Genomic DNA, 24,435 nt, shown 5'->3' with positions numbered 1-24,435 from the left:
AAAGAGGGAGAAAGAAATAGGGAGATTCTACATAAGCTCTAGAAATGCTGTTTCCAGAAAAAGATTTTTGTGACTTTTGTTATAATCATAACCCTCAAATTCATTGCCTTTGCCATAGAGTAGAAACTTTTGGAAAAATATTGCTTTCCTGTCTTCTTGGTCTCAATTTGAGATTTTAGCTAAATTTGTTTCAATGACAGACACTTAAAACATGTAAAAATTAAAAGTGCCATTCTTTTATCTCAAGTCTAAATCTCAATATTTTATTATCTCCAATCAATCTTTTGTTTCATATATAAATATCTGCTTATATCTTCTATCTCTTATGTTTGCTGCTGCTGCTAAGTCACTTCATTCATGTCCGACCCTGTGCAACCCCATAGACGGCAGCCCACCAGGCTCCCCCGTCCCTGGGATTCTCCAGGCAAGAACACTGGAGTGGGTTGCCATTTCCCTCTCCAATGCATGAAAGTGAAAAGTGAAAGTGAAGTCACTTAGTCGTGTCCGGCTCCTAGCGACCCCATGGACTGCAGCCTACCAGGCCCCTCCGTCCATGGGATTTTCCAGGCAAGAGTACTGGAGTGGGGTGCTATTGCCTTCTCCCCTCTTATGTTTAATGGGCAACAAATTTTTAATACAAAGTTCTTATATTTAATGTAATGTTAAAAAAGTCATTCACAGTAGTTTTTCCATTGTTCAAGTGACTGGAATGGTTTAGATGCTGTAAGTGCCAGAGACAGAGTTGTGTCTCGGCTTACACTGTTCACTGTGGGAGCCCCTGACCATGTGCAGCTATTTACATTCAAATTAGTTTAAATTAAATAAAATTTAAAAATTCAGTTTCTCATTCGCATTACACACATTTCAAGTGCTCTGTGACCACATGTTGCTAATGACTACCAGATTGGATAGTACAGATACGGAACTCTCTCATCACTGCAGAAAGTTCTAACAGATATTGCAGCTGTGCCAGCACTGGGACAAAATCATGAGAGGTAGGACAGTGAAAATTAACTTGTCTTTCTCTGTTGCCTCCTAAGATTTTGGCTGTTGACTGAATGGACATAGCCAGGAGACCAAATGCTTAAAAAATACAATAGTTAGTTTTAATCTAAAAGGTCAATATATTTCTAGGGAACATCCCTTCATTATACACTAACAAGGGAAGATAAGAACTAAAATAATAGCATCCTCTAATTGTCTACAGAGTATGTTTTCTGGAATTTTCTCTTTTTAAAAATCCCCACCGAAAGTATTTTTTACATTCTGTATATTCCAAGAGAAGGAATGGTTGCTAGGAAAGAGGAAAAATACTTCAGCAGGATACCTCCAAACTTTTCAGAAGAGGGAATTGTACAGATGGAGCTTTTTATTGCACAGTGCAAAATGCTCAGACCTCTACAAGGAGAAGTCACGTGACCTGGGGAAAGAGCAACAATCTTAACTTCCTTTTATTTATAATTTCTAATTATTGATAATTTTATAATTATACGGTTTAATTTCTTGGATTTTATTCCTTAAATGTTGAGCCTTGAAATATCTGTGGAGAGTCATAGAGGCCTGCTTAGGTGGCAAGTTCTAGTGACCCCCTTAAGGGTGCTCATCTCTCATAAAAACTCATTTCCCATCTCATCAGTTACAACCACGAGGTGGGGAGACCAGTTTCTCATTTCTCTGAGTTAAGAGTACAGGCACAAAACTAACAGAAGAGAAGACAAGGATTCTTCCCTCACAAGACTGAGCCCAAGCAACCCCTATTTCTGAAGATGGAACGAGTCTCCTGCTCTCTTCCAGGGGACTGGACAATGTGATGCCTGGGGCATACTTGAGGGGTATTTTAGGATGCTGGGGAAAACGCGCCAGCCACACGTGGTCCGGGTTTGCACTCACTGACGGAGTGACTGATGCTCTGTTGTCCTTTTGTCCACAACTCAGCAGAGTGGTTTTGCACAGAGCTCAGCAGACTCCAAGAAGTAAAAATATCATGACACATTTCACAGAGATGCTTTAGATAGCAGTTTCAAAAAGATTCTACATTTTAGACCCACTCATGTGACTGAACAAAGAGATCAAGGGCTTTGCCTCCTAGATATTAATGGTGAGTAGAAATTTATAGGTAACAGCCTCTGTGCAGAGAGACAATAGACTAACAAAAGGACCTTCAGATTCTTTCAGAGTTAACTGTCTGGGAGGTGAGGGCCCTTTTGGGTGTGTGTTTAACTCTGTGTTTCCACAATAAGCAACTAAAAAAAAATCAAACTACAACTTCTCTCTGAGAGGAGAGTCAAGATGAAAATAAAGCATCAAAGGCCTGAATTTACATGCTTTCCTCACAGTAGAGACTGGGTAAAGATCTTGTCACTTCTTGGCTTATTTTAACGCAAACCAAATTATTGCATTCTGCATTTGTCCGCAGCGTATGACTCAACATTACAAAATTCAGGTTCTTAGACACAAAGGACAAAGTCCAATCTAGAGTTCATCAGGTCATACAAAAATAAAACACAATGAACACAGACAACAGCATTCTCTGGATATGAGAACAGATTTTTTTTTTTTCCTTTGAAAAATGTGAGGTGGAGTAAGAAATTCTTGTTACTAAAAAAACATGCTCTATGTAGGTCTCAAATCGGGTCTGCATCTATGTGAGGTAAGCAGGGTTATCGTGGCCTCCAAGCTCCTAATTTTCCCATGTTGAAAATACCACTTATGACGAATCCCTTTTCATTTAGCTCAGTAATTACCTCTTAACTGATTATTGTTTTATTGTTTTCAGGGTAACAAAGTGGTTCTGTAAAGTGGGAGATTTTATTTAGGGAGCACCATCTATTCTTCTGTTTTGATGGATACTGATGAAAACAGCTCAAACAATAATTCCTAACAATAGTGTTTGGCTCATATTTTATATTGTAAACATATTTCAATATGGTATTTTACCTCTTACATAATGCACTTCATATGCACTGCTTTGATTCCTCAGAGCCACCCTGTATGGGGTTATCATATAATTTCTTAAATCCTGTTTCACATACATGAAAACTGGCTCTCTAAACTTTAGTGACTTGCATAATCATGAAGTGATAGAGTTGCTGTCAATGTCAAGAGCAGCTCTAACTCCCCTTAAGTGCATTCTTTCTTTAATCTTCAATAATGTGCTATATATTTAAAATGAGAGCACTCAGTGTTACCGTTGGTAAGTATATAGACTTTAGAAACAGTGAATCAGTTTAGGTCGCATCTCTCTGAGTTACTGACCGAGTCACACTGGTTAATTCACTGCTCTCTTAGGCTTCAGTTTATTCATCTATAAAAAGGGAATACAAGTAGCACTCCCCTGACAACATGTGAAGAAACTGCCAAGTGAGCTAATGATTGCTTACAATGATGTCTGGTACACTGTAAAGGCTTATGTGTATTTCCTGTTATTATCACTAAAAGTTGCTGCTCTCCTTAAATTTTCATTTCTCTTACATCTCTATGTTTACTTTTGTTTACTTTTGCGTAATTTCAGAGCTGATTCCCCAGAGCACTCAGTTATATTTAGGAAAAATTAGTACTTCTGGAAGAATAATATTTCCATATTTAGAGATTGAAAAAGTCTCTGACAAAGTATCTTTTCTGACAATTTATACTTTGATATTTTTACCCTGATTCATTTTTCAATGAGTTGACTGAATTGAAGATTAGCTCTTAGTATTCTCTTAAAGTAACCTAGATTTGCAGTCATATGCTATAAATGAATCCCATTAGATTTCTGTAAGTAAGCTCTCAAATTATTGCACCATGCATTTGATTGTGTATACTAACAAGCCTGTTGTCAAGCCACATATATATTATGAATAAGGGTTAGAAAAAGGAATGCCTACTTCAGGATGGACCTACACCCGCCCCAGGGACCTGCCTTTGCAAGTTAAGCTCAAGTATAATCACGCAGTCATCTCACTGGGAGGTGCTCCTGTGCAGTGAAAAACCTGCACAAACACTGCAGTGGCCCCGTTTCCCAGCACCTTAGAGATTCCAGGACTTTTGCAGCTGCTAACGGACCAAGTACAGCACTGCAACAAAAAAATTCTGAAAACGGCATACCTCGTGGTACTTTTTCACAGTCTTCCCTGAATTGCACGCACAGGACTTCCAGTTGACAGTTCCGCAGCCGCAGTTTCCTCCGCAGCGCTGTACAAGCAGGCAGCGAGGAAAGAAGACCACGTTGGTGAGCTTCAGCTCTTCCCTCAAGTTGACGGAGTAGTTCCTGGGAGTGCAGCTGTAACGCTTGACATCATCATTGAGCCTGTCCAGGTCAACTGTAAGAAACACACGCATTGGGTAACCCAGTGCACGACTGTGGCATAAACACTCAGCATGCATTTTGGGAGCAGGGTGGGGAGATTCTGTGAGGACAGCCTTAACCCAGGGACTGACCCTATTCATGGGACCTCAACTATTACCCCAAATACCAAAGGTGAGTGTGAGTGTCACATGCTCAGTCATGTCCGACTCTTTGCGACCCTGTTGACTGTAGCCCACCAGGCTCCTCTATGGGATTTTCTAGGCAAGAATACTGGAGTGGGTTGCCATTTCCTTTTCCTAATACCAAAGGTGGAAAATCTAATTTCTCTTTTGATCCTATCTTCCCCTTCAAAAAAGAAAAAAATCAACAACAGCAAAGAGAAAACAAAAAGACCTTCAAAAACTTAGCTAAATCTTGGTTCAATTTTTCTTGCACCTTTCTAATGCAAAAAAAAAAAAAAAAAAAGTTCCAGTGAAAGAAAATGAAACATTCAGCAATTTAAAATAATTGTCTTTACCTTAAAAAACATGTATGTGTGTGTGTGTGCGCATGTGCAAATGTGTGTGTGTGTATATCTATCTATCTATCTATCTATCTATATATCTATCTATCTCTTCTTGAGTTTAAACAACTCCTGACTCTAAGCCATTACTTAATATAATTTGAATTATACCAGGGACACGTTAGGGAGAATTATTCTGATTTATTGATCTGACAGTGAAATTCTACAAGTAAATGTGATGAATAAAAAGTTTTAGCTTCATTGTAACTCCAAGGTTAAGCAAAACATCAAAGGACAAGGAATTTGGAGGTTGTGAATATGATGCATATTTGTGCATTGCATCCTAGATGGCAGTATAGCATAGTGGTTAAGTGCTTGGGCTCTGCAGTTAATCTACAACAGCATTTAAATCATAGCTATGTCTCCTTTTAGTTGGTAAGTTACTTGACTCCTCTATACTCTGTTTCTTCATCTATGAAATGTAGGTAGTGTAACGACTATTTCAGCAATATTTGAAGTATTGAATGCAGTGTGCCTGGTATTCAGTCTGGGTATTATCATTCATCTTGATTCCGTTTCTCCAGTTTTTCCCTTTAAAGTCAAATGGTCAATAATTAAAAAAAATTTTTTTTTCAGATCTGTCTCTTTTATTTCTCTTTTGGCCATTATTCTATATAAATAATTATCTGGGGGATTGGCTATCAGGACTTCTTTGAATTAAGAGCATTACACTAAATTTTCAGATTTTAATCATTAATATTTTACTTGAGTTAAATTTGTATCATTGTACTATATAAATTATATTTTTTTCTTTTTTTTAATTTAATTTTATTTAATTTTACAATATTGTATTGGCTTTGCCATATATCAAAATGAATCTGCCACAGGTATAACTATATAAATTATATTTTAACGTCGTCTCGAAATCCATCTAATCATCCATCTATTTGGCATTCAAATCCTCTAGCGGGTGAGCATGTACATGACTATCTTCTCACAAGAATGCAGTTAGAGGAAAGTCCTCTGTCTTTTCCCAGGTTCCATCCCATTTCTGAATGCACTTCCCTTGTCACCAGTCAGGCGACTGCAGGAGGAATCCCACAGATGCCAGGCAATTGTCATCAGACTTACTCTGATTTTAGCCCCATTAAATGTCTTAGTCCTAAACCAAAACTGCTTGAGGAGTAGTAAGGAGTATTCTTTTGGGATAGAGGTCAAAGGCGAAGGGTGCTATCAGTAGAATGCATCTGAATGAGACAGAAATGAAAGAAGGCACAAATGGATGAAGATTCCACTTAACCCCATGAAGTCAGCTAAAATGCTGGCCATATGGTCGATGACCCCCTTGAATAAGGAATTAAATGGCAAGCGGACTCATGCTCTGCCCTGCATGCCTTTGATTCTCAAGGGCATGGATTTTACCCCACCTCTTACATGCTGAGCCCAGGACACTGTGGGAGCTGCATAAATGCTAAATAATTGCTGTGCATAATTGATGGCTGTTTTTTTCTTCCTTCGCAAAGACATATCATAAGTTTAGCTATAATCAATCCAGTTTTAAATTAAATGAACTCTGTCTTGGGAAAGGAACCATTTCATTGCTGCTAAAACCCTGAAAATAACTGCAAGCAAAGCAGAGAGGATTACATAAATGGATTAAGAAGTGCTGCAATCATCCATTACAAGTGTCACCTTGAGATAAATACTGGTGCTGGCTGTGCATTACTGGGCTACAGCAGGGCTAATGCAGAGGGCCAAAGCTGCTGATTGTGTTGCTGGGAATATATTTTGTCCATCATCTAGGAGCAAGAGGCGCTATTTGCAGGAAGGAATTGTAACGTGTGAGGTTTCCCAGGTGGCTCAGTGGTAAAGAATCTGTCTGTCAATGCAAGAAGACATCGAGGGACTCAGGTTCAACTCCTGGGTTGGGAAGATAACCTGGAGGAGGACCTGGAAACCCACTCCAGTCTTCTTGCCTGGAGAATCCCACGATAGAGGAGCCTGGCGGGCTACAGTCCATAGGGTTGCAAAGACTTGGATATGACTGAGCCACTGAATACAGTGTGTTCAGTAAAGCGTGGTAGGCCAAGAGGGTGGGAAGGAAGTGACAGACTGAATGTAGGTGGGTTCAGCCAGTCCTCTGCCAGGCACCTGACACACAGGACTATTTATTGCTGCTCCCCACCCTTTTGAGATGTGTGTTACTTACTCAAAGTGAATACTAAGTAGGAAAACTGGGCTTGAAGTCATTCTCCCTCTTGCTGCCCGGTCACCACCACATCAGGCAGAATGGGGGGCTGGCAGGCAACCTGGGGTTGAAGGGAGAAGACTGATCTCCCTGGCATGATATTAAGCTGTCCTGTATGGCGGTGTACTAGGACTGGGGTGGTGAATGGCTCCACCCTTATGTCCAGAGTATGTCCAAGCCAAATCATAGCGTGCTTTCCAGTGGGAACTCAGCTGATCGCCTAGAGGGCCCTCCACAAATCAGGATAGGCATGCATGCCTTACTTGTCTTGGAACAAAACTCTTCACGTTCTATGACTGTTTTACTGACTCACACTGGTTACTTCCGTTTCCTACCGGCCATGAAGAGATTTACGATGCTGTCAGTTATTTATGTGGCCCTGTGTGACTGCTGCAGAATCCAGCTGCCCTGCTTATCGGGGGGGATTGAAACCACAAAGGCACTCAATTTAGAACTAGAACTAAAAACATTCCTCAGAGTGGATGCAAATAACTTTAAAGCGCCATTGCAGACTTTCTGCAGGGGATATTGAATTTCAAGTCAAAGAAGACTGATTAGGCAGTGCAGCAGAGCGGGGAGCCAGACAAGGGACTGAGTGGCAATTAAGGCTTCTGGAGCCCTGGTCTGAGGGGGGCTCTGGTGTGAGCTCCTGTGGTGGGTGGAGTGCAGGCCACGCGGTTACAAACCCAGGGAGAAGAGCGACCCTTCCCATTCCCGATTTAGCCTCCACAGTGGAATCTTACTGAGAGCGAGGATGTACCAAATTTAATTCAAAGACCCATTAATTTCATCTAATTGCCCTTATTTCACTCAGCTGTACATAATGTCATCATCCCTCTTTCGCTGTCCTTTTGAATTTGAGTCCTGCCTTCTCATGGATCTTTGACGTCATTTCCATTTTTGTGTTCTGCACCCACAATCTGCTGTAAAGGCTGACAGGGCTCCGGTGTTGTCAAAGCCTTCCTCCGGACACAGGAATCCAATGTGGGCCATTGCACCCAGCCGTGGGAAGCACCATTTTCCCTCTGTGCTGGCCTCAGAGTGCAGCCTAGTCACAGAGGCTCCTGGGCTGTGGGATGAGCTCTGCGATCTGAGCCCTGGGACAGGGATGTGTAAAGCAATGGGATATTGTTGAATGCACACCCTTATCAGTTTCTAGTCTATGAAGGCTCAGATTCGGGAGGAAGGAGAGTCAGCCTGTTCTTTTTGATATTGGCCATCCCAAGTATCAGGTAATATAGAAGTTCTTCATGAATACGGTTGCATGAAATCCCCATCAATGCTATGAATTACATACTATTGTTACCCTTATATTTACACTTGAGACAATTGAGCCTCTGAGAGGGAAGGGAAAACATTTGTCCACAACTACACACCCAGTCAGTAGAAGAGCCAGAGTGTGAATCTAGCCTTTTCATCACTCTTGCACTTTGAAGCTCCAGTCTGAAGATTTGAAGAAGGGTACAGCGAGCAGATTCTATGAGCCCTGCTGGAGCTTTCCTACTAGAGGTCTACTTGTTGTCAAGGACCTGGCTTCCTAGGTGCATTGCCAGACACTGACCTGTCACTTTTAAGATGTTGTCAATTACATACATCCAAGCATGTACTTCTGTGCACAGACATTCATCTATCAGATTCTACCAAAAGAGTACACGCTGACCATAGTCTTGCTAATAAAGCAGATAACTGCACAGAACCTAGTATTTTCCTTTAGTACTGCAAAATAGCACCTTATGCGAACAGGTGGCTCACTGAAAAAGACCCTGATGGTGGGAAAGATCGAAGCCAGAAGGAGAAGAGGGAGATAGAGGGTGAGATGGTTGGATGGCATCATCGACTTGATGGACATGAGTTTGAACAAGCTCAGGGAGTTGGTGATGGACAGGGAAGCCTGGCATGCTGCAGTCCATGGGGTCACAAAGAGTCGGGCATGACTGGAGTGATTGAACTTCCTTGAGTCAGTCTCTTCTGGGTACCAAGTTTATTATGCTGTTCCCTCATCAATTCATCAATCTTTATCCTGTCATGTGTGTCACCAGTCTTGAATATTCTTGCTATTCTCCAGTTAAACTTCTACATATTCTTGGAGTTAGCCAGTAATCATTTTATATACATGCATGCTACGTCAGTTCAGTTGTGACCAACTCTTTGCAACCCTATGGACTGTAGCCCGCCAGGCTCCTCTGTCCGTGGGATTCTCCAGGCAAGAATATTGGAGGGGGTTGCCATGCTCTTCTGCAAGTAATCATTTTAGTATAATCCAGTTAAGGCCTTCGCAGTGCTGAAATCCTTTAAGGATTCTCCTAGCAGGCAGCCTCTGTTCCTGCAGATTCAGCACATGGCACTGGCGCTCAAAGATCAAGTGCCTGAAGGAGGGCCATGCTTTTCTAACTTCAAGCTTTTATCAATCTAGTTTACCTTCTTGGGCATCTCAGGCCACTGCGTCATTTTGATCTTCTAAGTCAAGAGGCACATTCACCCTACATCTTCTCTAACCCCTTCACTAAATACTCACCTCACATTCTCTGCCTTCTATTGTAGTACTTACTTTGTAGAACTTGCTTTATCCTTTTCTTTTTAAAATTAATTTATTTTAATTGGAGACTAATTGCTTTACAATATTTTGACGGGTTTTGCCACACATCAACATGAATCAGCCACAGGTGCACATGTGTCCCCAATCCTGAACCTCCCTCCCACCTCCCTCCTCATCCCATCCCTCTGGGTTGTCCCAAAAGATTGCTTTGAGTGCCCTTCCTCATGCACTGAACTTGGCACTGGTCATCTATTTTATATATGGTAATACTTGTTTCGGTGCTATTCTCTCAAATCATCCCACCCTCGCCTTCACCCACATAGTCCAAAAGTCTGTTCTTTACATCTGTGTCTCTTTTGCTGCCTTGCATATAGGATCATTTCTACTGTCTTTCTAAATTTCATATATATGTGTTAATATACAGTATTTGTGTTTTTCTTTCTGACTTACTTCACTCTGTATAATAGGCTCCAATTTCATCCGCCTCATTAGAACTGACTCACATGTGTTCCTTTTTATAAGCTGAGTAATATTTTATTGTGTATATGTACCACAACTTCCTTATATGTTCACTGCAGCACTGTTTACACTAGCTAGGACATGGAAGCCATCTAGATGTCCAGTGTCAGGTGAATGGATATCCTTTTCTTTATTTAGGTGTTTCTCGTCCACTAAACCATAAGGTTCTTGGAATCAGAGTTAATCATCGTTTAATCTCCCCTCTCACAGTGCTTTGCCATTAGTGGTCTTAGAACTATATGTAGGTCAATTAAGTGCACCACTCCTAAAACTGTTTAGTTTCAACAATTAGAAGCTGCATAGTACTAAAAAGAATACATTTTTTGGTAGTCTTAGAGTATGTGCCATTTCAGGATATGTGAAATAATTAAATCCAATAAAAAACAACAGGAATCACTATGGCTTACCTAGGCAAACATTTCTGATTTTCTTTAAACATCTATCTTCTGTGGGATACCAATCAACTTAAAGCCAAAATTAGAAAATGGTTAGGCCATTTATAGACCTACTAATCAATCCAAGTTTTCTTTATAAGGCATAGGTACTCTGTAATGACTAAATGAATCAAATTACGTTGGGTTAGAACTGAAAAGCTAGGATTCTAGAACCAGCTCAATGACAGATAAACTGTGATGCATGAAGGTTGGCACCAAGACCCACGGGCTCTAGAAGCTTTTCCACATCTTTTACATGGGGTGAAGGATGGCATCCAGGAGGCTGGCTCTCTGATATACATCTCAAGGTGCTCAGGAATATGTCTTTTGCCAAATGGGTGATAGTCCCACAGCCTGCTACATAAAGTGCTATAAACTTGACTTCGAGATTACAAGACCAGATTTATAGTGCTTTAGGTAAGGGTGGGAGGTAAGGGGAGTGGATGAATAATTGCAGTATTTTTATACCAAGAAACTAGGGGCTCTCAGCCTTCTTTAAGGTTCACAAATTTCCTAGGAGGCATCTATTCATCTTTATGAGCATTACAACCTCACTGTGATTTTCAGATTCCCACTTCTATGAATTAGCACTTAATTGTGAAGACTGTGTCCACATTTCAACCCAGTTTTCAAGTGCAAATGAGTCTGGAAAGAACAATTATTTTATAACTTTTAATGAGGGAATATCAGGGTATTTTAAACTTAAAATCATGAATCTCATGACTCCATTTGCTGGTTTAACTTCTCAAGAATGGAAACATTCACCACTTGTATTTATAGAAATTAACCTAAATCATAGTAAAATATTCCCAGTCAGACAATTCCTAATTGTCAGGGTTTAAAAACATTGTTAAGCAGTGAGTGAATGGAAATTTATTGAGCAGCTACTATATGCCGGGTACTATGTGAGATGCTTTTACAAAGTTAAGTCTCATGGAATTCTCATAACAAAACTTCATCTTAAAGACTACTTTTCCCATCTGATGGATATGGAAACTGAGATGCAGAGGAGTTGAGTGACTTGCCTACAGCCACTGGGTATAGTAGACATTTGACAAATATAGGCTGGAAAATGAATGGGTGAACACATGGATATCTACAAGGTATTGGATTAGGCATGAAAGCAGCTGACACTGTCATAAGGCAATTCTCTGAACTCTAGAGGGGGTGTATAAAATATATCTATAAAATGGAAAATAAGAACAAGGTCAGGAGATGAATAAGAATCAAGGAGTCCTTTAAATGTTTGTCTTTCTCTCATTTACTAAACTATGAGTCTCTGAGTTTTAAGCACCACTGGGTCCCTTACAGCACTGACCTCACAGTCAACACATCCAGGTTCATGTCATGGCTCTTTATTTTATAGCTGTCAGTAAACCTTTCTGCATTTCTTTCTTTTATTAGATAAAATGGAATAACAGTACTCTCCTGCCAAGAAATTCATTAAGCTTGAACAAGTTAAAAGGGTCTGAACTGCAGTCCAAACCCTCAGTTCCCAGTAGGTATGCTTCACTTTAATGTCGAAATGAGTAAAACAGATCAATGAAATAAAGAACAGAATCACCTAAAACCAGAAGTAGTCAAGATTCTGCAACTGGTGATCGCTAAGGAAAGGAAGCTACCCCACGTCCAAGGAGCAGTGGCTGTGTGGGTGCAGGAAGGCCAAGAGGAGCTACTCCACATTCAAGGTCAGGAGGGGCAGCAGTGAGGACATACCCCTCATCTAAGGTAAGGAGCAGTGGCTGTGCTTTGCTGGAGCAGCTGTGAAGAGATACTCCATGTCCAAGGTAAGAGAAAACCAAGTAAGACGGTAGGTGTTGCAAGAGGGCATCAGAGGGCAGACATACTGAAACCATAATCACAGAAAACTAGTCAATCTAATCACACTAGGAACACAGCCTTGACTAACTCAATGAAACTAAGCCATGCTGTGTGGGGCCACCCAAGGTGGGTGGGCATGGTGGAGAGATCTGACAGCATATGGTCCACTGGAGAAGGGAATGGCAAACTACTTCAGTATTCTTGCCTTGAGAACTCCAAGAACAGTATGAAAAGGCAAAATGATAGGATACTGAAAGAGAAACTCCCCAGGTCAGTAGGTGCCCAATATGCTACTTGAGATCAGTGGAGAAATAACTCCAGAAAGAATGAAGGGACGGAGCCAAAGCAAAAACAATACCCAGTTGTGGATGTGACTGGTGAAAGAAGCAAGGTCCGATGCTGTAAAGAGCAATATTGCATAGGAACCTGGAATGTCAGGTCCATGAATCAAGGCAAACTGGAAGTAGTCAAACAGGAGATGGCAAGAGTGAACATAGACATTCTAGGAATCAGCAAACTAAAATGGACTGGAATGGGTGAATTTAACTCAGATGACCATTATATCTACTACTGCGGGCAGGAATCCCTCAGAAGACATGGAGTAGCCATCATGGTCAACAAAAGAATCCAAAATGCAGTACTTGGATGCAATCTCAAAACTGACAGACTGATCTCTGTTTGTTTCCAAGGCAAACCATTCAATATCACAGTAATCCAAGTCTATGCCCCAAACAGTAATGCTGAAAAAGCTGAAGTTGAATGGTTCTATGAACACCTACAAGACATTTTAGAACTAACACCCAAAAAAGATGTCCTTTTTATTACAGGGGACTGGAATGCAAAAGTAGGAAGTCAAGAAACACCTGGAGTAACAGGCAAATTTGGCCTTGGAATACAGGGCAAAGGCTAATAGAGTTTTGCCAAGAAAATGCACTGGTCATAGCAAACACCCTCTTCCAACAACACAAGAGAAGACTCTACAAATGGACATCACCAGATGGTCAACACCGAAATCAGAGTGATTATATTCTTTGCGGCCAAAGATCGAGAAGCTATATACAGTCAACAAAAACAAGACCGGGAGCTGACTGTGGCTCAGGTCATGAACTCCTTATTGCCAAATTCAGACTTAAATTGAAGAAAGTAGGGAAAATCACTAGACCATTCAGGTATGACCTAAATCAAATCCCTTTTGATTATACAGTGGAAGTGAGAAATAGATTTAAGGGACTAGATCCGATAGAGAGTACCTGATGACCTATGGACGGAGGTTCATGACATTGTACAGGAGACAGGGATCACGACCATCTCCATGGGAAAGAAATGCAAAAAAGCAAAATGGCTGTCTGGGGAGGCCTTACAAATAGCTGTGAAAAGAAGAGAAGCCAAAAGCAAAGGAGAAAAGGAAAGATATAAATATCTGAATGCAGTTCCAAAGAATAGCAAGAAGAGAAAAGAAAGCCTTCTTCAGCGATCAATGCAAAGAAATAGAGGAAAACAACAGAATGGGAAAGACTAGAGATCTCTTCAAGAAAATTAGAGACACCAAGGGAACATTTAATGCAAAAATGGGCTCAATAAAGGACAGAAATTGTATGGACCTAACAGAAGCAGAAGAGATTAAGAAGAGGTGGCAAGAATACACAGAAGAACTGTACAAAAAAGATCTTCACTACCAAGATAATCACAATGGTATGATCACTGACATAGAGCCAGACATCATGGAATGTGAAGTCAAGTGGGCCTTAGAAAGCATCACTACGAACAAAGCTAGTGGAGGTGATGGAATTCCAGTTGAGCTCTTTCAAATCCTGAAAGATGATGCTGTGAAAGTGCTGCACTCAATATACCAGAAAATTTGGAAAACTCAGCAGTGGCCGTAGGACTAGGTCAGTTTTCATTCCAATCCCAAAGAAAGGCAATACCAAAGAATGCTCAAACTACCACACAATTGCACTCATCTCACACGCTAGTTAAGTAATGCTCAAAATTCTCCAAGTCAGGCTTCAGCAATATGTGAACTATGAACTTCCAGATGTTCAAGCTGGTTTTAGAAAAGGCAGAGGAACAAGGGATCAAATTGCCAACATCTGCTGGATCATCGAAAAAGCAAGAGAGTTTCAGAAAAACATCTATTTTTGCTTTATTAACTATGCCAAAGCCTTTGACTGTGTGGATCACAATAAACTGTGGAAAGTTGTGAAATAGATGGGAATACCAGACCACCTGAGCTGCTTCTTGGCAAACTTATATGCAGGTCAGGAAGCAACAGTTAGAACTGGACATGGAACAACAGACTGGTTCCAAATAGGAAAAGGAGTATGTATGTCAAGGCTGTATATTGTCACCCTGTTTATTTAACTTATATGCAGAGTACATCATGAGAAATGCTGGGCTGGAAGAAGCACAAGCTGGAATCAAGATTGCTGGGAGAAATATCAATAACCTCAGATATGCAGATGACACCACCCTTATGGCAGAAAGTGAAGAGGAACTCAAAAGCCTCTTGATGAAAGTTAAAGAGAATTAAAAAGTTGGCTTAAAGCTCAACATTCAGAAAACAAAGATCATGGCATCTGGTCCCATCACTTATTGGGAAATGGATGGGGAAACAGTGGAAACAGTGTCAGACTTTATTTTTCTGGGCTCCAAAATCACTGCAGATGGTGACTGCAGCCATGAAATTAAAAGACACTTACTTCTTGGAAGGAAAGTTATGACCAACCTAGACAGCATATTCAAAAGTACAGACATTACTTTGCCAACAAACATCTGTCTAATCAAGGCTTGGTTTTTCTAGTGGTCATGTATGGATGTGAGAGCTGGACTGTGAAGAAAGCTGAGCGCCAAAGAACTGATGCTTTTGAACTGCAGTGTTGGAGAAGACTCTTGAGAGTCCCTTGGACTGTAAGGAGATCCAACCAGTCCATTCTAAGGGAGATCAGTCCTGTGTGTTCTTTGAAAGGAATGATGGTAAAGTTGTAACTCCAGTACTTTGGCCACCTCATGTGAAGAGTTGACTCATTGGAAAGGACTCTGCTGCTGGGAGAGATTGGGAGCAGGAGGAAAAGGGGACAACAGAGGATGAGATGGCTGGATGGCATCACTGACTCAATGGACATGAGTTTGAGTGAACTCCAGAGTTGGTGATGGACAGGGAGGCCTGGCGTTCTGTGATTCATGGGGTCACAAAGAGTCGGACACCACTGAGTGACTGAACTGAACTGAACTGAAGGAAAGGAAGATCATGCTCACTTTGATGTCAATGTCAGAAAGCAATGATGATGTGTGTTTTGTTTAATTCAATGAGACATAGCACTGAAGCACCGTCCTTTGCAATTAAAGACACTTAGCTAGCCAGATCTCCCAGCTCAAGCAGTTTCCGCATGAGCATGAGTTCTAGGAAGGGTGAGCTGTCTCCTTAAGTCCATCAGTGCACTGAGCACAAGGATGCTGCTGGGTTCCTCAAGGCCGTGCAGGTAAAAATTGGTATAGGGACCACAAGGCAAACCCACTCAGAGTACCAAGAGTGACCGTTGTGGGAAAGGCACATTTGTCCACCAGGACATTGAAAGTTACCTATGGTTTTCTACTGTGAAATGGATTTTCCAATCAGTTTGCACTTAAGTCATATGCTTAGACGTGAGGAATGTTTGATAATGAAAGTGGGCTTAGGATATCCACAAAGATAGACAACCATTATTGGAGAAAAGCAGAGGTTGCGCTGGCACAAAGAGAATAAACAAGCAAAAAAAGTCCTTGATCCTGTGCTGAGATTTTCTTCAAACTTTTATGTGTGTGCCCTCGTAGACGCATGCAACACTATATATGACAATATGATTTTTATTAATGGTTGCAGGCAAACTGAGTGAGTGGGGCATCTAGATACTTCAAATCATATGGGTTATAGACAGTGGGTAAAGCCTAAAACTAAGCTTTCAAGAGGAAACGTCTAAAAAGCAAAATGGGGTCAGAAATTTCTCAGTAAATAGTATCATAGAAAAGTTGAGTAGTTGGAATTTATTTTGTAAAATTTTAATGAGTGTACCAATTATACAGATACTTAAATATGACAATATTTGGATAGTCCATAGGAGGCTCTCCAGACTTTTAAAGCCATACAGGGAAGAGAACAGAGTCCACAGAAATGTCTTGGTTCTATGCAGAGTTTTGTATTCAAATAATAATAGTAGCCAGCATTTATTGAGGGACTACTAGGAGTTGGATACACTGCTATTATTAAGCCTAATACAACTTTGCAAAGGGGTTGTAATTAGCTATTTTACTAAACGCCGAGGTCTGCATATAACTTCTCCAAGGCTACTATCAGGAACTGATTTAGAATTTTTTTGTAAGTTTACTTAACTCCAAAGTCCGTTCTCTTCCCACTATCACATTCTTTCTTTTTGCTCTATTTCTATCAAATTTATGGTAAACAATTTTAATATTGATAAAAAGAAGCTTTTACTTGGTACATACCACATTGTTCAGGAAACTCAAAGAAGTTAGCCCTTATTGAACATAAGAAATTAGGAAAAGTCCATTTGATTTAATGTCTCTGTACCCCTGTTTAATTTACCTATAGATAGTTGCAGACGGATGACATCTCAAGACTGCCTTACCCAATTCATCCATAGAGTCAAGGACTTTCTGCAAATTCTTACTCAGATATTAAACAGGCAAAGAGAAAGGTGTAAGCATTTGATTTACATTGACTAGCTCATTTTAAAAATACGTTCATATCTTAATACACTGAAATTATTTCCTACATTCTGAATCATTTTTGGAAGAGCGAGTTACCTCTTTCTAGTCAGTATGCAAGGGCATGACAAAAAATAACACTAAGTGACTAATTTAAAAATAAAAGATATTTGCATCTAAAAGAATTCAGAGCCAGTTCTAACATTTTATATGAAACATATCTATTTAATTTAGTCCTCAGCTTCTTATGCCAGTTATTTACCAATAAATTGTTTTAATATTAAAGAGTGTTTTAGATCTTATAGAAAAATAACATCATGTAAGAAATCACAGAATTGATATAAGATCCTGGGGAATGGGTTGGTAACTGTCCCAGAGTTACAACATCTAACCATTTAGAATCTGTGAAAATCATATATTTCAAACTGTGTCATCTGGAATCAATTTAATATTAGTATGCTTGATTCACTCAATATTAACTTACTGATTTTTAAAGAGGCATGCACATCAAATTCAGCTCATGTATCAATAAATGGCAAATCTTTGGGGAAAATGTATTTTTGTCAAGCATTATTGTTGTTCAGAACTACTAAGTTGGAATGCCTCAACAATTATATCCATATTTCAATCACAACACAAGCTATTAAAATAGGTTTCCCTCTTACTATTGGGTTTTCTATGGCAAAAGTGAAAGAGAAATTTGCTCAGTTGTGTCCGACTCTTTGCGACCTCATGGACTACACAGTCCATGGAATTCTCCAGGCCAAAATACTGGAGTGGGTAGCCTTTCCCTCCTCCAGGGGATCTTCCCAACCCAGGGATTGAACCCAGGTCTCCCACACTGCAGGCAGATTCTTTACCAGCTCAGCCACACAAACACACCATAATTCAGGAAAGTCATGCTCTCCTGGAATAAGTTAAAAAAAAAAAAAATGGATCTCACATTGTTAATTCCCATAAGTCACTTCTCAATGCCCAGTCTAGTAGAATTTAAGACCAACAGTTTTTCCATGTTGAGATGTCAGATTTTGTGCTATATACTTGAGTAAATACACTGCCCATAAACTCAAAAGACTTTTTTTTTTTTAAGGAATCATATTATAATTTCTGTTAACTTCAGTGGTCATACTTCCTTGACTTCCCTGGTGGCTCAGTGGTAAAGAATCCACTTGCAAATGCAGGAGATATGGTTGATCCCTGGATTGGGAAGGTCCCCTGGAGAAGAAAATGGCAACCCGCTCCAGCATTCTTGTCTGGGAAATCCCATGGACAAAGGAGCCTGGCTGGCTCTAGTCCATGGGGTCACAAGGAGTTGAACATGACTTGTGACTGAACACAAGTATAGGCACATAGTGGTTATGCAAGGATTCAGAGAGTAATTGCATGGTTTGTAGAACATCCATATAATTTTTTACCTAATTATGTGCAAATTTGCTATGTTGTTAGCATGTTCATCAGAAGAAATAAATGCAACTTGAATTTCAAATGACTTATTTTACAACTTTGAGCAGCTTTAGGGTTGAAATTATTGGCAAAAATTGGGTTTTGGAACTCTAGTTATTTACAGATATCAATTATCCATGCTACCCTTTTCTCCATTACCCCCTAGGAAACTGAAAGTTGTATATATTAACTTGTCCTAATATCATCAGTCCAGAAGCTTTTATAGACAAGTTTTTGCTTATCTATTACTTGTGAATTTGAAAAAAAGTGGACCTTATGCACTGAAATTCTGGCTTCAGTACTTGGCGGTGTTATGTCTCCTTTCCCTCCCTCTTCTCTCTAAACTTTTAATATCCTTAATAAACTTTTAACTTCCCATTTTCAAGTCTCTTCTTAAGGAGAAGTAAAACATCACTGTCACCTAATCTCCCTTCAAATAACAGTAGAAGCAAAGCATAAAATTTAATTTAAATATATTAACTCTTTTCTACTTTACAAGTTCTTCACCTAGTGTATTTATATTTTATTTTAGTGTTTATATAATTTTGTGATCTATATATTCACATTCAATTTTAGAATCTTGTTCTTTGATATCATGAAAAATTTAGATTTGATATCATGAAAAATTTGATATCATGAAAAATTCCACTTTTGATCAGTCTGGGCAAATCAGAAAAAAGGATGCTCAATAGATATTCACATGTGGCAAATTTGTTTCTACATAACATCATTAAAAGATTATTATAAGGGCTTCCCAGGTGGCTCAGTGGTAAAGAATCAGCCTGCCAATACAGCAGATGCAGGCTCAATCCCTGGGTCAGGAAGAGCCCATGGAGAAGGGAATGGCAACCCACTCCAGCATTCTTGCTTGAGAAATCCCACGGACAGAGGAGGCAGGCAGGCTAAAGTTCATGGGGGTCGCAAAGGGTCAGACATGACTCAGTGACTAAAGAACAGCAACAAATACTGATAGAAAACGTTTTAGAAATCCTATGAAGTTCATATTTTATTTGACATCTAATGGACCTCTATCATCTATAACCATTTTTTGGTTTTCACTCATTTATTCACTATCCCATTTCTTATACATCAGGATAAAAACCATGGATTTATATTTTTAAGTAGCAAAAGCCTACAATAACAGCTGAAATATTAAACGTGACTTCCTTTGCTTCTGTGATACATGCAGGTGGTTCAGCATCGGGGGAATGATAAACAATTAGATCAGCACAGTTACACAAGTGTAGAGACAACAGTGACTTGCCAGCGTTCAGTGAAAGGGTACAGATCTGCCTTAGAGCCATTTTAAATAAGAGATTGAGAAATGGAATCTAAGCCAACAGGGGAGATAAATGTTTACTTTGTCAGAAATCAGCAGAATGTTGCCTTGAATACTTTAGCAAGGTTATTTCAGTAACCAAAGGCATTCTTAAGAAAGGCACAAGCCTAACTCTATGGGGTGGGTTTCTATAAATTTTAGAAATATACTAAATTATTAATATCTCCAATTTCACAAACACTAATTGAACAGCTAAAATATGTCAGTTATTATAGTTGTTTAGTCACTAACTCATGTCTGACTCTTTTCAAGTCCATGGACTGCAGCACATCCGCTTCCCTGTCCTTCACAACTATCTCCCTGAGCTTGCTCAAACTCATGTCCATTAAATCAGTGATGCCATCCAACCATCTTGTCCTCTGTCACCCCCTTCTTCTCCTGCTCTCAATCTTTCCCAGCATCAGGGTCTTTTCCAATGTGGCAGATCAGATCAGATCAGATCAGTCGCTCAGTCGTGTCTGACTCTTTGCGACCCCATGAATCACAGCACACCAGGCCTCCCTGTCCATCACCAACTCCCGGAGTTCACTGAGACTCATGTCCATCGAGTCAGTGATACCATCCAGCTATCTCATCCTCTGTCTTCCCCTTCTCCTCCTGCCCCCAATCCCTCCCAGCATCAGAGTCTTTTCCAATGAGTCAACTCTTCCCATGAGGTGGCCAAAGTACTGGAGTTTCAGCTTTAGCATCATTCCTTCCAAAGAAATCCCAGGGCTGATCTCCTTCAGAATGGACTGGTTGGATCTCTTTGCAGTCCAAGGGACTCTCAAGAGTCTTCTCCAACACCATAGTTCAAAAGCATCAAATCTTCGGTGCTCAGCCTTCTTCACAGTCCAACTCTCACATCCATACATGACCACAGGGAAAACCATAGCCTTGACTAGATGGACCTTTGTTGGCAAAGTAATGTCTCTGCTTTTGAATATGCTATCTAGGTTGGTCATAACTTTCCTTCCAAGGAGCAAGTGTCTTTTAATTTCATGGCTGCAGTCACCATCTGTAGTGATTTTGGAGCCCAGAAAAATAAAGTCTGACACTGTTTCCACTGTTTCCCCATCTATTTCTCATGAAGTGGTGGGACCAGATGCCATGATCTTCGTTTTCTGAATGTTAAGCTTTAAGCCAACTTTTTCACTCTCCACTTTCACCTTCATCAAGAGGCTTTTGAGTTCCTCTTCACTTTCTGCCATAAGGGTGGTGTCATCTGCATATCTGAGGTTATTGATATTTCTCCCGGCAATCTTGATTCCAGCTTGTGTTTCTTCCAGTCCAGCGTTTCTCATGATGTACTCTGCATATAAGTTAAATAAACAGGGTGACAATATACAGCCTTGACGTACTCCTTTTCCTATTTGGAACCAGTCCGTTGTTCCATGTCCAGTTCTAACTGTTGCTTCCTGACCAGTATACAAATTTCTCAAGAGGCAGATCAGGTGGTCTGGTATTCCCATCTCTTTCAGAATTTTCCACAGTTTATTGTGATCCACACAGTCAAAGGCTTTGGCATAGTCAATAAAGCAGAAATAGATGTTTTTCTGGAACTCTCTTGCTTTTTCGATGATCCAGCGGATGTTGGCAATTTGGTCTCTGGTTCCTCTGCCTTTTCTAAAACCAGCTTGAACATCAGGAAGTTCACAGTTCACATATTGCTGAAGCCTGGCTTGGAGAATTTTGAGCATTACTTAACTAGCGTGTGAGATGAGTGCAATTGTGTGGTAGTTTGAGCATTCTTTGGCATTGCTCTTATTTGGGACTGGAATGAAAACTGACCTTTTCCAGTCCTGTGGCCACTGCTGAGTTTTCCAAATTTGCTGGCATATTGAGTGCAGCACTTTCACAGCATCATCTTTCAGGATTTGGAATAGCTCAACTGGAATTCCATCACCTCCACTAGCTTTGTTCGTAGTGATGCTTTCTATTTGTATCAACTTACTGAAGATAGAGGATGAACAATCCCTCAACCCTGAATGCCTCTGAGGATCTGTCTCAAAGTGAAAGTCACTCAGTTATGTCCAACTCTAGGCCCGAGGGGATCTACTCAATCTCCTAGGAGCCATAAAATAGTATCAGTGCCCCAGGCTCGCCCTCAGAGTTTCTGAGTCCATGTGACTGGGACAGCACTAGGCACCTGTATTTTGTTAAAGTTCCCCAGGTGACTTAACATTCAGCCACAGTTGAAACACTTAGGTCCTAGGATCTCACATTGCTCAGTCATATCTAACTCTTTGCGACCCCATGGACTGTAGCCCACCAGGCTCCTCTGTCCATGGGATTCTCCAGGCAAGAATACTGGCGTAGGCTGACATTCCCTTCTCCAGGGAACCTTCCCAACTGAGGGATCAAACCAGGTCTCCTGCATTGCAGGCAGATTATCTGAGTCACCAGGGAAGCCCTCTTAGAGAAATTACAGAGATGCAACAGCAATGCAGTAGTTGGACAAATAAATGCTGTAGCATCTCATGTACTCCAAACTTGAGAAGTCTGGAGTGGTGGGCTTCACGGAGAGAAAACAAGGGACAATAAAGACTCCATCAAGGAAGTGAAGCAGTCATTTCAGAAATCTCGGTAACTACAGCTGGCTAACATCTCTTGAGCAAGTACTATATGTCAGGTGCTTTGGATGGCACTTCTAACAATTCCTGAAAGTAGGTATTATCATACCCACATTGCCAATGAGGAAACTGAGGCTCAGGAACAATCAATGATTAGCTGAAAATAATCACAAAACTTGTAAGTGGCAGGGTTAGGATTTGAACCAAGATGCCTTGCCTCTAACTCAACATAATATCTGGGGAAAAATAAGTAATGAATCTAGGTGATTTTTAAATTTTAGTATTTCAAAAAAATAGGTGTCAAGTAGGGCTGACTCTCAAATAGCTGTCATGGTTAAGATACTTGAAGATATAGTCAAGTTTTATCATTTCTTTGTCTAATGCCATTTTAATATTTTTTTCTGGGGTTCTCAAAGCATCATGAATATTTTATTTTCTTTCAAGTTGACCTAATAGAGATCCAAAGACAGCAATGCCTTATAAAAAAGCATTTTCTTTTTTGTGTTGGATACAAAGTGAGCACTGAGGAAATCTGATTTGAGAGTTACACTGTCCTGCATGTGACATCCTAGGCGGTGCTAGTGGTAAAGAACCTGCCTGCCAATGGAGGAGGTGCAAGAGACTTGGGTTCCATCCCTGGGTTGGGAAGATCCCCTGGAGAAGGAAATGGCAACCTACTGCAGTATTCTTGTCCGGAGAATCCCATGGACAGAGGAGCCTGGTGGGCTACAGCCCATAGTGTCGCAAAGAGTCAGACGCGACTAAAGTGACTTAGCACTCACACAGGCATACAGCGTATTTCCATAACATCAGGGCCACCAGTGACTCTGTTGTCCCCACTTAGCTGTGCAATTTAAGTATATAAGATTATGACCTAAGCCATAAGTAGCAGATTTAGGCAGGAGTTAACTAATTAGTTGCTTCAGCCTACATGTTCTAACAGATTGCCCTCACCAGCACAAACATTATCTGTAAAAGGGCCCAGGTTCACAATTCCTGAAAGTGAAAGTTGCTCAGTCGTGTCCCACTCTTTGCAACCCCATGGATTGTGGTTTGCTAGGCTCCTCTGTACATGGAATTTTCCAGGACAGAATACTGGCGTAGGTAGCCTTTCCCTTCTCCAGGGGATCTTCCCAACCCAGGGATTGAATCCAGGTCTCCCGCACTGTAGGTGGATTCTTTACCATCTGAGCCACCAGGGAAGCTCAATAATTCTGGAGTGGGCAATCTATCCCTTCTCTTTAAAAGGACCTCTGTTACTACAAAGAAATAGGGTATACTGTATTAAATATCTTTACATCTGTGATGCAAGTCAGCCTTATAAGACTTCCAAAAATGTTAATAATAACAAATCTTATCAAATGAAGCAAGAACATAACAGACTAGAAATTATACTTTTATTCAATAAGAGGTAATTACAAACTATTTCTCTACTAATTTGAGTTAAACATTCAAATAAACACTCACATCCTAAAAACATATTACCCAGATGCAGCATCCTATTTTTAATAGCTTAAGTACTATGGTTTTAACTTTTGATGTTTTAACTCTGCTGAATATTCTTTTTTCCTCCCTTCACTGTGTTTTTCTGAACCTTCCAGCTGAATGTGTGCCCTCACACTTGTGCAAAATATCCTGGATCTGTGTTTCTTTCTTGGGACCTTTACATCCTATGAACTACCAAGGATGCCAAGCCTATGGTTAGGACCTTATAAAATTTTTTGGAATGGACACTGAATGAGTAGAGTTGGAATCTTCCAGATTTTTGAACACTGCTTTACCAGGAGCCTCTCCTGCAAACACTGACTGAATCCTGGGCTAATTCAACACTCACATCCATCAGAGAGACACAGAGGACTGTTACACACGCACTGCCATTGGAGGCAAGAGACCATGATTCTCCTTTCCTCTCCATTGCCATGCAGCCATTGAAGAGTTATCCAGCTCCCCTGACTTTGGTCACCTCTACTGTTTATGGTGGGACTAAAAATACCTTGTTTGCCAAGAAGCACAAAGTTGATCCAGATGATTTTATAAGGTCTTTTCTAGCTC

At 40.4% G+C, this 24,435-nt stretch overlaps 1 protein-coding gene across 2 annotated transcripts in view; it reads right to left on the bottom strand.

Moving 5' to 3' along the window:
- PDGFD (platelet derived growth factor D) overlaps positions 1–24,435 on the bottom strand; it is a 278,537-nt gene that overhangs the window by 8,837 nt on the left and 245,265 nt on the right. For both annotated transcript variants that reach the window (XM_005215730.5, NM_001083706.1), the window contains 1 exon segment: positions 4,087–4,301. In XM_005215730.5, coding sequence (XP_005215787.1) covers positions 4,087–4,301 — 215 coding nt within the window.

This window comes from Bos taurus, chromosome 15, assembly GCF_002263795.3.
Source record: "Bos taurus isolate L1 Dominette 01449 registration number 42190680 breed Hereford chromosome 15, ARS-UCD2.0, whole genome shotgun sequence".
NCBI lineage: Eukaryota > Metazoa > Chordata > Mammalia > Artiodactyla > Bovidae > Bos > Bos taurus.
The sequence above is the reverse complement of the archived record's forward strand: the minus strand, read 5'-3'. Positions and strand labels throughout refer to the sequence as shown.